Source organism: Falco cherrug, chromosome 6 (genome assembly GCF_023634085.1).
Source record: "Falco cherrug isolate bFalChe1 chromosome 6, bFalChe1.pri, whole genome shotgun sequence".
In the NCBI taxonomy this organism is placed as follows: domain Eukaryota; kingdom Metazoa; phylum Chordata; class Aves; order Falconiformes; family Falconidae; genus Falco; species Falco cherrug.
Genome location: NC_073702.1, coordinates 57,947,386 through 57,962,579, shown reverse-complemented (window position 1 = coordinate 57,962,579; position 15,194 = coordinate 57,947,386). Strand labels below are relative to the sequence as shown.

The 15,194-nt window shown below is 41.8% G+C and overlaps 1 protein-coding gene across 11 annotated transcripts in view; it reads left to right on the top strand.

Moving 5' to 3' along the window:
- The window catches only part of NCOA7 (nuclear receptor coactivator 7), a 100,507-nt gene that overhangs the window by 63,229 nt on the left and 22,084 nt on the right, over positions 1 to 15,194 (top strand). For all 11 annotated transcript variants that reach the window (XM_055713380.1, XM_055713379.1, XM_055713381.1 and 8 more), the window contains 5 exons: positions 8,551 to 8,630; positions 9,502 to 9,609; positions 10,997 to 11,098; positions 12,156 to 12,281; positions 14,449 to 14,633. In XM_055713380.1, the coding sequence (XP_055569355.1) occupies positions 8,551 to 8,630; positions 9,502 to 9,609; positions 10,997 to 11,098; positions 12,156 to 12,281; positions 14,449 to 14,633 (601 nt within the window). The remainder of the gene's footprint in view (positions 1 to 8,550; positions 8,631 to 9,501; positions 9,610 to 10,996; positions 11,099 to 12,155; positions 12,282 to 14,448; positions 14,634 to 15,194) is intronic.

Below are 15,194 nucleotides of genomic sequence, written 5' to 3'. Positions count from 1 at the left end.
GCACTTTGCATCCTCTCCTTTAAACTTCCCTTCTGACTGAAACATTCAACATAAAAAGTTTTGTAGTCATCCCTCTTCAGTGCTTCTTTCTGGGTGCCCAGTGACACACCACTTCAGCAATACTTCAGTTTCAGTACGTTTTAGCTGCTGCTGTATCGTTTTCTGGCTGAGGCTTAGAGCTAAAGCACTGGGCCGTTTGCTGCATCTCACTGTTTCTTTAAAATAACATGTCAAACTTTCCTCTTGATGGTTGAAGTATATGAACTACTTCCCTCCGATGTTGAGTGTGTGTGTGTGGGGGTTGATTTGGCTTTTTCTTTTTTTCCCCTTTCCTAAGCCTCAGTGGACTTTCAAACTAGATCTTTTGTCTTCTCACTTGTCAACCATGCTGGTTCTCACAAAGGAAACTTTGAATGCAGTGGTGCACATCTTGCCATCTTAAACATGAGAGCTGCTTAGCAGTCTGCAGCTTGGCACTCTTGGTAACAGTGCTCACCCTCCCTGTGCTGTTCGTGCAAGGCTTATGTCATCTGCTCAGTGCCCACCTTGTACAAGTGCCAGCAAAAAAGTGGCAGTGATGCTGCCCTGGACAATATCTCCTTGCTCCTGGTGGGAAGAACCCTGCTGCAGGGAGGCCCTTCGCCCTCACTCAGCTGGAGGGCTTTCTAGGTGTGCAGGCATCTCTGCATGGCCCATTGCCCAAAAAAAACTCATTGCCCAAGTGTGGGTGCTGTCTTGTCTTCCGGGCCTACGCATGGCTGCAGGGAAGGGTGGCAGTGGGTCCTCCATTGCTCTGTGGTGGGAAGGGGTTGCGTCATGTTCTAGTGCAGCATATTGAGGTGGTAATGAACTGTAAAACATGTAACATGTAGCATCACTTTGTGCCTCTGCAAAGGAGCTAAAGCCACATTTTGGGGAGGAAGGAGTAAATAAAGAAGGAATTTAAATTTCTTGAAAAAATTTGCAGTTTTTCATGTAGAAGCTGCAGTATATGAATATTGCATTAATATCAATAGTCAGATTCTTATTTAAATGTGCCTTAAAATACCTTCTCCATTTATAGCAGAAGGAATTACTACCTTTTTTATATTAGTTCTTTGAGCTCCTTGTCATTTTTGTTGGGGCCCTGTATTTTTGGTGATCTTGATATTCCTTTTAAAGACTTGCTTGAAAAATTACTAGTGGAGAATCACAATCAATTTCTATTGAGAGCAGAGAGAAGTTGTTCAAGGCATAGATATTTCGGGATCATGTGCCTGGATTTGTATTGATAAGGAAATTGCTATTTTCCTATGGCAGGAGAGTTTTCACTGAGGGAGCACAAGTGTGGTTGTGATGGGTGACAGCTGCCGCCTTGTTTCAAGTGACTTCAGCAGTAGGAAATGAGGAAGCCAAATGTTAATATGATTCAGTAGAGGAAAAATATGCAGAAGTAAAGGTGAGGGCTTCGCAGGAGGCTGTGGCAATAGGGGGAAGCAGAACAGGGAAACAGACACCTGAGATGGTGGGGTGTTGTGGGGTGGGGCTTCTTTTGTTTTGTTTGGGGTTTGGTTTTTTTCTTCTCCTCTTTTAACATGGTAGCAGTCCACTACGCAAATCTGAGCAGGGAATGTTTCTAACTTGTTCCCTTTTTCACAGGGAGATAGGTCTGATCAGGTAGGCAAAAAAACTTTCTATGATGTGCATCACAACTGATGCAGCTGGCTAAAGGAGGGAATGGGGCTGGGATAACATCTCTTCATGGAAGGCTGCTGCAGCCTCTGGGAAGTGCTGGAATGTCAGAATAGATGGAGGGTGTCCCAAAACAGGGATCTGGCCCCTGTGGTGGTGGGGTTCACCCACCAGGTGAACAGGAGCTGAAAGAAGGACTTTTTATTTAAAAGTAATAATTTTAATGTGAACACTGTTCAGTTCACTTTGAGAGCCATGAGAAGAGGCAGAAAGCTGCTTATGGAGGCATGATTAAATCATCCTACACACAACTCTGTACGTAACAGCATTGCTGAAATTTATTAAAGTGTCAGTCTAGAAAGCAGAAACAGAAAAAATTGTTTGGATAAACTGATTTGTCTTCCTCCTCTACAAGCCCAAGCAGGACTTTCATATTCTTGAGGTCTCTCTGTCTCTCTAGAATGACATAAGTGATACTTGCTGTACTCTGTCTCTGCCAAGATAGTTGGTATCGTGTCTCATTTACTGATAAGGGAACTACCTCAGGAAGCCTTGTTTGTTTAATTTCTTATCAGTACTCTGATTAGGTTACTCCAAGTGATAATTCTCCCCTGAATTTATTGTGTTTCAGATTCTTGTAAGCTACCTTCAGGTTTTCACTCCTTGGTCCTGGGGCTTGGCTAGACTGTAGTAATATAGTTTTATTTCTTCTAACAAATCTGTCATAAAGACCTAGGACTGGATTGCCTTAAAAAAGCGGTGATGTATGCAGCAATGTGGAAAAATATGGCTAGTATCTTACAGTTTTAAGGAAACTGTCATTATGTCATTGCACAAATTACTGGGTTTTCATATCTTAAAATCTGCATTTGGTTTTTCTTCCTCCATCTCAAAAAAGGTATCTTAGGAGAAGAAAAACTAATAAGAAAGATAACCTGTGAGATCAGAGAAATAGAAAAAAAGTGTAGAGTATGCTAGTATTAGTCAACCTGAAAAAGTGAACTAACTAAGGGAAGATGCTGGTAATCTGTGACATCTTGAACGGTATGCAGAAGGTGAATAAAGACTATTTATTTGCTCACCCTTAAAATAATATTAATTACTTGATTAATTTCACTGAGCATCCTAAAGTGCAAGAAAGGAATCAGAACTTTATTTGCACATCATGGTACTGTGGGCTTCATTGGCATAGGACCGGTGTGGAGATCTTGAAGAAACTGGGCAGTTTAGTGGATGTTGCTTCTCTACCCTGGGAAATTCATGATTTCTAGAAGCCAAGGGGGCTAGTCAGGGGAAAGATTTCTTTATTTACATGCCACCTAAGTCTTTGGTAAGGCAAAGGTTAATGAGTAAAATGGACTTTTGGCCCAAGTATGCCATTACCTCTGTTCTCTCAGGCTACTAAGTTTGTTTAACTGCTGTTGGAATTGGTCAGTCCTTTGGCCCCTTCTTTTATTTCAACATTCCTGCTAATGTTAACAGACATCAGCCTAACTGATGGCTCGGAAACTGTCAGGCAGGCTCAGCTGTCACTGTCTGCACTGCAAAACCTCACACTGATTTCGGCTGGCAACAGGTTAGTCTGTAACATTGGTGGGGATTGATACTGTCTTGCAGTGGCATGTCATACGTCAGTGTGAGCAGCCCAGGATTCTGTTGATGCTTCTTGACCTATTCTATATTTATACAGCTATTTACTGAGTTGCAGAGGTGTAATTCTCCTATCATGTGTAAAGGTCTTTTGGGTGATAAACTGATTGACATCTTTGACATACTCCTTCAATAATTGCTTTCAAAATCATTACTAGGTAACTGGTTTTCTGTGAGGTTTCCCATAGCATTGCAAAATTCAATATGAACAGTCTGCTAGGAAGCTGAATTAGGTATAAATATATCAATAAGGGCAGAAAAATTTCCATTCTAGACCTATCTATTTTTAATAGGCCTGTATTTTCTTGCCTGTTCTCACTTGGCATTCTTCTTCTCATTGTTCATTAATTTTCCTATTTTTACCTAATTCTTATTTTACATGTTTCCTCAAATCACAGAGAAGTTTAGTCCACCCACTCTGTCTTTTTCCTAAAAATATAGTGTGATCAAATTTGCATTAACACCTAGTCAGTTTTCATAGTTGTACGATCCCATCTTCAGTGTACATGCAGTGGAGGAAAACATGGGAGACAGAGCCATGAGTCATTTCACCGCTAAGCAAATGTCCAAGATCAAAAAGTAGCCAGTGGCATTTATTTTTAAAGATGGAAAAACTGCATCTCTCCAAGGCTAGTTCTGTCTGAAATAAATGTGGTTACTGAGGACTCTGTCATACCTGCGTGTGCTCTGGATGCCTTTGGGACTACTACTAGAGCTAGCTGCCTTCAGATCATGTCAGAAAATGTTTGATTTCCTGAAGGTGAAATTAGAGAGGATGAGGGACCTGGAGAAATGGTATATTGTGGTGTTTTGCTTGCTTTGCCAGGTTTTCCACCCCCTGTGCTGTAGCTATCCATGTAGAGCATAATTTGTGACCTTGGCCTCGATACGTGTACAGTAAGTGGGCTTAGCAGTACTTGAAAAAATTTATTGGATTCATTGGAATTTTTGACTCTGAAGGTCTGATTTTTTTTTTTTAATTTATGGTTTTAATTGTGCATATAAAGACACAAAATCATAGACTAGTTAAGATTTTCCACTATTTAAAGTGATATGATGTGGTTTGTAATTGCCAAAGCCTGCCAAGTAATTATGCTCAGTGTAAAGATGGTGTCCAGAACCCCTTGTTGGTGGGATTTAAAAAAAATTAAATAAAGGGGAGTGGTGGTAGTGTAGCAAAAAGTATCCTAACACAAAGTAACAGTTTTGGTTTCAGAAGACAGTAGGTTCACAGACTGCTTCTTCTAGCCTGTAGCTAATGCTATGCAACATACATTATCGCACATAGATGTGAAAGAAAAGCAAGCTGTCTAATTGTTTGGCTTATTTAGGGTTTATTAACTGTTCTTGGCAAAAGGAGGACTATATTATGTTTAATTGAAACTCAGCTTGTCCTTTGAACTTTTTCTCTTTTACTTGTCCGTACAGTTTTGTGTTTTCAACTATGTGTGAGTATCTACCTCACTCTTCTGTATTGCACCATGGTTGTGTTGAAGACCCTACTAAACAGATCCACAGTCCTGGCAGCCAAGAACTAGAGCATATTATATGCCTCCTTGCAACACAGTATTTCAAGTTACAACTTTTCACTCAATAGTATTTTTTAATGTCAAAGCTTTGTAGTCAATGCAAGTAGGAGAACCTGAAAAATACAGTGTATTTGGGGGAAGGGGGGGGGGAGGTTTGAGAGGAACACCCCTTCCCAGGTAGGAAGCCATAAAGAAGAAAGTTGTCTGTATTGCTAGAGTACTTTGTAGTTGTCTTGTGCCACAGTAGCATAGTGGTTGCTGCCATGGTCATCTCCCAGTCACCATCCCACTTACAAACACTAAGCTTTGGAACAAAAATGTTTAGCTACTACCAAATATCGTAAGTTATGCAAGGAAGCTGCTTTTATTACATAATGTTATTCCTCCCATCCATGCATAGACTTACACTTTCTCACATTCAGCAAGTACAAAATCTAACTCCGCGTTTCTCTGTGCAACTTTATTTTTATTCCCCCACACTACACCAGGATCTACTGATGCACATCTAGTCAGTATGGAATAATTGTTCTTAACTGTTTCCAACCTCATGTGCTGTTTCAGAGCTAAGCAAGAGTTAACATATCTGAAAATTTGTCTACGTTTTCCAGCTAGACCAAATGATTTACTAGATGAAGTGGCAATCATTCACAAGTGGTGTTCCCCAGGGCTCAGCACTGGGGCCAGTTCTGTTTAACATCTTTATCAATGATCTGTATGAGGGAATTGAGTGCATCCTCAGTAAGTTTGCAGATGACACCAAGTTGGGGTGGAGTGTTGATCTGCCTGATGGCTGGAAGGCTCTGCAGAGGGATCTGGACAGGCTGGACCGATGGGCTGAGGCCAATTGTGTGAGGTTCAACAAGGAGAAGTGCCAGGCCCTGCACTTGGGTCACAACAACCCCACGCAGCGCTACAGGCTTGGGGAAGGGTGGCTGGAAAGCTGCCTGGTGGAAAAGGACCTGGGGTGCTGGTTGACAGAGCTGAACATAAGCCAGTAGTGTGCTCAGGTGGCCAAGAAGGCCAACAGCATCCTGGCTTGTATCCAAAACAGTGTGGCCAGCAGGACTAGGGCAGTGATGATCCCTCTGTACTTGGCACTGGTGAGGCCACATTTTGGGTACTGTGTTCAGTCTTGGGCCCCTCACTGCAAGAGGGATGTAGGGGTGCTGGAGCATCTCCAGAGAAAGACAGTGAAGCTGGTGAAGGGTCTGGAGCACAAGTGTTATGAGGAGCAGCTGAGGGAACTGGGGTGATTTAGCCTGGAGAGGAGGCGACTCAGGTGGGACCTTATTGCTCTCTACAGTTACCTGAAAGGAGGCTGTAGGCAGGTGGAAGTAGGTTTCATCTCCCAGGTAACAAGCAACAGGACAAGAGGAAACAGCCTCAAGTTACACCAGGGGAGGCTTAGATCAGATATTAGGAAAAACTTCTTCACTGAAAGGGTGGTCAAGCACTGGAACAGGGTGCCCATGGAGGTGCTGGAGTCACCATATCTGGAAATGTTTAAAAAAATGCATAGATGTGGTGCTTAGGGACGTGGTTTAGTGGTGGCCTTGGCAGTGTTAGGTTAACAAATGACTTGATGATCTCGAAGGTCTTTTCTGACCTAAATGAGTCTATGATTATAAGTCTACCTATAAACCCTTCTTGCGTCTCTCCAGTGACAGTTCACAGGCAACTTAGGTAGTTTGCCTGCATGGGTGTGATACATAGTTTAGTTATCCTGAAGGGATCGAAGTGGTATCTCTTGAGTAGCACAAAATAGTGTGAACTCACCCATTGTTAGTTGGGGGAGTTTCTTCAGGCAGGATTGTGTCCATATTGGCAGTTGTATGTAAATAATGGATTAAAGAAATGTCCAGAATTTGCCACATCTTTGCCTGTCATATTGCTGTTGTGTTTCTGATGGTTTAATACTGTGCCCTGCTACTGTTGTCATTACCTGTTTTTCCATCCTTCACCATAGGCTGCTTTGACTTTGATCACAGGAAGATGGTGTGGCAATGGTGGAAATACAAGCGGTCAGAAAAAAGCAGCAAGAATGCTAATTTAAAATGTTTTTCTGTGGGTCTCCAGTCTCAGAGATGAGGTGTCTGAGATCATTGGGTGATGCTCTGTTTCAGAATGCCATGATGGGAAAGCCAGCATTGTCCTGATCTTCCTCTTCCTACCTCTGTCCTCCATGCCATATGTACTATCCACATGTACTTAAATTGTGTGTGTTTAGTCCCTGCATGCTTCCCAGCTGTTACTATATTGTGGGAAAAACATCTTTGCTGTCTGTAGTATCACTAACCATGGTGCTTCTCATGAGTGCATCCCTGACAAGTAATGGGTGGGATGCGCCTGCAGTAACGCCTGGATGTATGTTCAGGGCTCTCGTGAGTCTCTGTTGGCTGAAGGAGATGGTCTCTGACTCTGTAGCCTCTGGAAGATGCTGAGGCAGCCCCCAGCATTAATCTTGCTGTGGAAACGGGCCAGCGGCAGGGTCAGGTGCAACACACCTCTTGGCCCCTCCTTTCTGCTTGTGTACATTACAGTGGGGCAGGTGAGTCCTTGCCCTTGTTTTTACTATGTGCCTCTTGCTCTCTGGAAATAGCAAAGGTTGCAGCAAAGCCTGAATGCGTGCCAGAAGCCCTAGGCTGCCATTCCCTGTGCTTTCCTTCCTGATCTCCTTCAGGAGCTGCCCCCTTGGACCGCAGGAACGGTCCCCCAGGAGGGCAGTGCCTCCCCACTCCTGGCCCTGGCTGCTGGTTTCGCCGGGCCCAGCCCTACCTTGCCTTCTCGACCCTCCCTGTTTGGGCCAGGCTGCAGCACTCTGCCAGAGGCAGCAGGACCTTTCTGAGGGGCTGGGGGCAAGCGGGCTGGACGAGCAGGGCAGCCATGCATGGCCTCGCTGCGCCCCGGCCCCACCACTGGAGCTGGGGCTGCGTGCTGCCCTTGCCCCCACCAGGTACATGGGTATGGGCTCTGGGTGTGGAGGGTGAGCCCTGTGGGGCTGACGCTGGGCAGCTGGCATCCCCCCCGATCCTGGGCTTTGCTCCCCCTCTGCTGTGGTAAGAATTGGAAAGTGCTACCCTGCTCACACGTGTGCCTTTCGGGTCCTGCAAGGGTTTCTGCAAGTGCAGTGAGTTCTGCATACTGCAGCTGATGGAAAATGTCTTCTGAACGAGCTTTGTGCTTTCTGATGCTTGACTGCATACTGTATGCATGCATGTTTTGCAGGACTCTTGGCATACTTCTACCTTCAGAGTTTAAAATAGTATTTAAATATGACATACTGGCGATGAAGTGGTGATTAACCAGTATTTGTTGTGGTTGTACCAATGCGGTATCGGTGCATACATTCATCTGCTGGTTTCTACCTCAGCCTCGATAGCAGCTCATGATGCAAAGTACTTGCATCCAACAGCTGAATTGTGTAGGAATCACAGAGGAAAACATAGGAGTAATTCTGTATTGGTATGGTACCATGTATACATTTCTCTTGCAGGGTTCCTGAATGATTACTAAACTTGCTGTACTTGAAGTTTTGCTTGCCTTACAATGCAATTTTAAGGCCTAATAGATATTTTTCATTAGTGGTGGTGTTCCTGTTCACAGCTGTGAGTTGCACATCTTATAGATCTCTTTCAAGACATGTCGATAGGCAAATATCTTGGAAGTCAATTACTTGAATCATTTTTTTCTTTCTCTTTAGATGACAATCAAAACAAAACCAATGAAAAGAAAGAGAAAAAAATGGTTTCTCAGAAACCCCATGGTACCATAGAATATACTGTAAGTATCAGTGTGTGGTTTGTTCTTGTCTGCTTTTTGAAGGTGGAATGGTTGAGGTTGGGAGGGAGCCAGCGGCACAAAATTAAAAGCAGTGAGTGAATACTGGCTGTAAGTTTATACCTATCGCAATGGAGATTCCCCACACAATGATATTTGGAGCAGAGCTTGGCTCATGTCCTGAACGACTGTTCAGCCCAGGTCCTCTGCAACTGTTTTTTGCAACTGCCAGTCCTGGTTTTTTTACTTCTGCAGCATGGCTCTGTATTAGAGCAATCAGTTTCATTGTTCTGAAAATTACTTAAATTCCACATGTTGCTTAGGTCATCAGCTAGTTGGCCTGTGCTTGGTCCTGAGATGATGTGAGATTCTCTAAGCCAGAGCCGGGCAGCAGTGCACTGCCACGACAGCTCAGAGGACTAGCTTTGCCCTGAAAGGCTGGCTCACACGGAGACAGGTCCCTGAACAGGGGATCCACTCTCCATCATACAGAGCGGCTGTGAGAGGCAAGCATCCCAGCTGGGAACAGCACAAATGCCTGACGAGCTGTAACTGCTGGAGGTGTAAAGAGCTTTCCAGTGTGTGCCCTTTCCCCACTTGCCAGACCAGTTATAAATGGGGTGGTGCTGCTTCAGAGTTTTATGAGACAAGGAGAGGGACATCTGTAACACCTCTCCACTTTATCTAATATGTAGTATGAGACAATATTTTTTTCTTTTGATTAATACTGGCTTATCATGTAAGCTGTTAAGTAGGGGGGGCGTGTTGAAATAATTAAATCTCTTCTCTGCAAACGGTCTGTTAGATGGTTTTAGTTCACCTGGTATGCTGAATGTGTTTACTATGGTATCTTAAGTTTCAGTTCTTTCTTTAGGCTGGAAATCAGGACACCATAAACAGCATAGCATTAAAGTTTAACATCACCCCAAACAAGCTTGTGGAGCTCAATAAGCTTTTCACGCAGACAATTGTGCCAGGCCAGGTAAATATTTTATGGGGGTTTTTTATAGCTGAAACCTGATTATTTGCTATGTATTTAAAAGCTTTTTACTACTTTCACATATCTTTTAGGTACTTGGATACAAGGATAATGAACAGTAATTTAAATCCCTCAAAGGGGAACTCACTAGACGGTTACCTAGAGTTGGGTGGGGGGAGATTTGTAATTGCCATATCTGGCTTTTGTTGCTTATTTGCTGTCACTGAAGCTTAAAGATGTCTTGGAAGCTCAAGAAGGTAATGTAGCTGTTGTAAGAGAGTTGAATTCTTTTTATACAGATAAATGCTGTATATAATGCATTAAAGAGTTAGAGAGTTAGATACAGTAATTGAAATGGCTCTTTGCCATTATATTGGGGATGAGTCAGTTTCCTGTAAGATGAAAAATAAATGGAAATAAACTGTTTTGGGGAGAGTCAAGTAATGGAAATGCAAATGCAAAGACTAAAACCTGGTTCACGAAGAGCAGATCTCTACTTCTGCTTCACAGATGTGAAGAATTAAAAGTGTCCTGTTTTGCAGATAGGGAAGCTGAGGCACAAACAGATGGCATGACTTGCCTAAGAATACCCAGCGGACAAAAGCTGGGATAAGGAAATCTTTTTTTAATTCTTGGAACATTTTTAGTTTAAAAATAAACTGTGAGCATTTTTTTTAACTTTAGAAGTATCTTTCTTTGACACTTGCAACAAATTACTTTTTATTTGGGGTGGAGGTCCAAAGCTGTACTGTAAATTTAGTACTGCTGTACTAAAACTCTGGGATGATCACTGTGAGGGAATGTGAAAATTCAAACAAAGCGTTATATTTTTATATACACTTGTATTAGTGTAAGGTGGTTTATTATTTTTTTCTTTTTTATGTAGTACATGATGCTAAAATGCTGGCTCATATAAAGAATATTTTTCTTAAATCTGGAGATGCAAATATGTTTTTGGAAACAGACAATGTTTAGTGAAGTGTTATAAACTTCTAGCACTAAAAATCCCCCATCTTCAGTAATGGCCTTCTCTTTGGACCAGAATTTGCTCTTAATGACTATTAGTAATTTTAGTTGTTTTGTAGTTGTGATAGTTGCAAGACAACCTGGGATTGTAAATTTGGGGGGAAAAAAGGAGGTTCTCAGTCTGTGGAAAATATTTTATTTTCCTGCCTGTGCTGCAAAACAGAATGTAGAGCTAGATCCTGTAACTAATTAGACCCACGTGTGCCCCATCATCATGAGGAAGGATGCTAGAACAAGGAGTTGAGTGCATTGCAATCATGTGTGATCAGTACTGGGTTGTCTTTCAGCAGAAGGTAGCATTTCTAGTGAATAACTTTTTTAAAGTTTGCATCTTACTGTGTTGACATATGTGTTTTGTATTTAGATTCTCTTTGTGCCAGAAACGAGTGCTGCGAGACTGTCGTCTTTCAGTCCTGGTGCTCCCATTTCTCCATCATCATCAGATGCCGAATATGATAAACTCCCTGTAAGCCAAACATTAGTTCACTCACCTTGAAATAATTTCTGATTCTGAACCTGAGATTCAAGGCTGTGTAAATAGCAGATTTTTGAGGCTACTGTTCAGACCTTGTGTGCAGTGTACTGAGTAACATTAATTTGCTATACTACAAAATTTACCATCTCTTTAAAATATTCCATATTAAGGGGATTCCGTCAGAGCATAGAAAACCAGTACAAATTCTGTTGGGCTTAGAGTCTATGAAAGCAATTGAAAATGGTCCAGTGTTTAGTGTTTAGTTTTTAGCAAATAGAAAGCTAAGTGTGAAAAATGTATTTATTGTTTCACCCTGGAGATTTTTATGCTGTTCTGCAATCCAGAGCCTTGATCCTGCATTGGGATCCCTAAGCACAGAGGCTGTTAGTTTAGTCTGAGCAGTCAGTTTCTTTGTAGTTAAGCATATTACGGTGGTACCCACATATAGACTTGTCTTATATAGACAAGACTGCAGGATTTAATCTTTATGAAAGGCCTTGGCATAGCTGACCTTTCATTTTCCTTAGAAGGGTGACTGGCCATGATGGTTTTATATAGTTTTAGGGAGTTTAGCTGTCCACTTGCTGATGTTAAAGTGATTATACGTTTCAAATCCATAAGCAATAAAAAGTAAAGTGGAGAGAACCTTGGAGTGAACAACTGTGTTTAACTTTAGTCTGACGCTCTGTGCCACCTGCATGGGGAATCACACCAGTGCCCTGTCTGCAGAGATCTTTACTGCAGATGAAGTGGCAGGACTGGCCCTCTCTTAATGAGAGCTCCTCATTGAAATTTGTTGAGCTGATTTGTCTTGGTATTTTTTAATTTCTTGCCTGTTATTTGTATGGAGGGTTTTTTGTAATGTTACAAGGTTTTTCTTTCATACAAGATGCTGTGGGAAGTGTACGTACATATGTACATGACTACTACTTTTCTTCCTTAAGCAAAAGGAGAGTAGTTGATTGAACCTGACCTTATAGTTGCTCAGAATCTGGAAGTATATGATTCTGGTCCTGTTGCTCTTTACTGAACTCCTTCTTTTTTTAAGGATGCTGATTTGGCAAGAAAGGCCTTCAAACCAGTTGAGAGAGTGCTGTCCTCTACTTCAGAAGAGGATGAGCCTGTGGTTGTCAAATTTTTAAAAATGAATTGCCGTTACTTCACAGATGGTAAGGTAGGTGAAACTGGCTTTTGGGCATTGCTTGAGATTCTTTAAAAGCAAAATCTGTTTGGATAAATGGAAGATGACTGCTGGAGGGGTCAAACGCTCCACATCTGTAAAAAATGTAAATGGTGGCTTTATCACTGTTGTTGTTGGTAATGTGGTAATATGCTGTATCATTTTGTTCTTTGTTCTTTCAATTGTTTAATCTGTTATGATAATTGTTTTATGAAAGAATAGCTCTTCTCTTCATCTTCATTCCCTTACCATGTCTTACCAGAATTACCTGTTTAAGAGTGTGTTGTTAGATACACAGACAAAACTGCACTTTAGAACTATGACATGTCTGGGTTAGTTGTCCAGTTCCATCAAGTTGAGCAACAGCTTTATAAAATGAGTACATGCCTATCTATTTAATCTATGACTTTAAGCTAAATTTTAACTGTTTCCAGAGCAGTGTTTCCAAATATGTCCATGTTGCTTCTGCACTTGCTAATTAATGCCATGCAAACCCTAATAAAAAGATAAATATTGCATGTTACAACCTATTCTTTCTTTTTCATGCAAGTGTTCTTGTAATGTACATGTTCCCACTGGGACTGCAATCCTAAACTTTAGAGCAGATGTTTCAGAAGCGAAGGCACAAAGCTTGGGCCGTATTTTGACCCTCTTCTCAAGGTTGCAAGGCACTGTTGTCTTGAACAGTCTGCTTTGATATACCTACTCTTGTTGGTTCTGGTTTCAGTTAATGTCTGCATGTTTGGGTTTTCAAGTCCTCTGGAACTTGTAACACTGGAGATATATGCTAACCATTGTAGTTTAGTCATTTTTCCCTTAGTTCTGATTTTTGTAAGATGGATATGTTTACACCTACAGATTTTGGCTTCTTTTTGCATCGAGTGGATGTAGACTTTATTTAAGCACGCTGCAATTTTTCAGTCTGCTATTTTGTAGAAAGTAATAGAGGACTACTTGGTGTCTTGCATGTAAATTAGGGCAATACTGCCGCGTTATGTGATACTTGCTAGGTGCAGAGGATACAGATTGCCGATTTTATGGCTGCGGGACTGAAAAAGTAATTTTCAGTCAGAACAATCAAAGTTGGGGCAGCTTTTTTGCCAGTGTAGCTAAAATCCCTTGTTGCCTTGCTTCCTGCAGTGGCTGGGTAGGCATACAGCCTACTGATGTATTGCTTTTCTGGCTAACTAGTTATATACCTGTGGGAGAAGCCTCTGCACTTGTTTTTGATTCTGCCATCCAAACGCAGACCAGGCATGTGTACGTGAGTCATAGAGAAGCAAATGGGAAATACATACGGACTTCGCTTTACAAAGGAGCAGGCACACATGTACTCACTTGCCTGTGCCAAACTATCAGCTTAGCATTTCCCTGGTCTAAAAAAACCATAAACCAAGCTTGTGGTACTTTACCTGCCTGTTTGTTAGCCTGCATTGGCTTGCCTTGCAGATGACCTTGGATAATTAATAGTATCTGCGGTGCAGGTCACTCCTGTTGATCCTGTGGCTCCTATTTGTCAGATGTCACGATTTACACACAACTTCTGAGTTGGTGTCATGAATTCTGTAGCTTGTCTGGAAGAAAGGGTGCAGGAGCGAGACATTGGAAATCTCCTTTGTAGACGTTGAAAAATAGTCTGTTGCCAGGGGTTGGATGCTGAATAATGGCTGATGCACCCTCTTATCGAATCCATTGCTAGAGCATGTTTTGAAGAATGAGATGTTATCTAAAGCTGTGCAAAACATGCTTGGATCGTGGTAGAAGCTGCTTCTAGATTGGGGAGAAGCTGTTTCAAATTGGTTCCCTATATATAGAAGCTTTTTGCATGTATCTTTAGGAGACCAGATCAAGTCAAGGGGACCTGTGATGTAGCTTAGCATGGTAACCTTGATGTTTCCATGAGTAAGACTGCCTTCCTGTGTGCTGGTTGCATATAAATTCATGTATCAAATGAAGGTGGCTTCATCTAGAATAGAATTTTTCCCTTTGCTCTCCTTACAATGTCTGACAATGCAATTTGAAACCAAGATGTTTTGTTAGCAAACATTGTGTGATGGGGAATAAAGAGGCAGAGGAGAGGTTTTTTTCTTTTTAGGATAGTAGCCTAAAATCTAATACCAAATGATAAGTGATGTGCTAACTCTTCCTTCTCCTGTTTTAGGGTGTAGTTGGAGGAGTCATGATAGTAACTCCAAACAATATCATGTTTGACCCACATAAGTCTGATCCTCTGGTAATTGAGAATGGCTGTGAAGAATATGGGCTCATCTGCCCCATGGAGGAGGTTGTCTCAATAGCTCTCTACAATGACATCTCTCACATGAAGATTAAAGATGCGTTGCCATCGTAAGGAGTGTTCTTCCCTGAACTTACGTTTACAGATTTTCAGTAAGGGTGGTGGAAAAGGAGAGGAGGTGAATGAAAGGGAAGAGTCTTAATGCAGCAGAATAAAAAAAAGCAGGAGGAAAGTGCCAGCAAAGGAATGATTCACATATGCTGTTCTTCCTTTTTAGAACACTTCGGTGGCACTAAAGAGAAATGGGTCATGAATATGAGAACCAAAGTGCAAAGGGGATCATTAAAAAAACCAGTAATTAAAAGCGTTGGTGGCATGCCATGGTTGGGCTCTTGCACTGACCCATCTCTAGGGTTATTTCAGTGGAAGTGAAGAGAGCTAGGTTTGGATGATTAGTTGTGTTACCAGGAATGTTCAGAGAGTAATATTTAAAACTTTTGAAGATAACAGCACATTAACTGCCATCTTCAGGACTTGGAGAAATACCAGGCTGTGGAATGCTTCCACTTCAAAACTAGAAATGCATTAATAGTTATCATTTATAATACACAATAGACTTTCTGGGGTGGGCTATTTTTGTTTATGTGTAGTCAAGGCACTGCTTATGTATT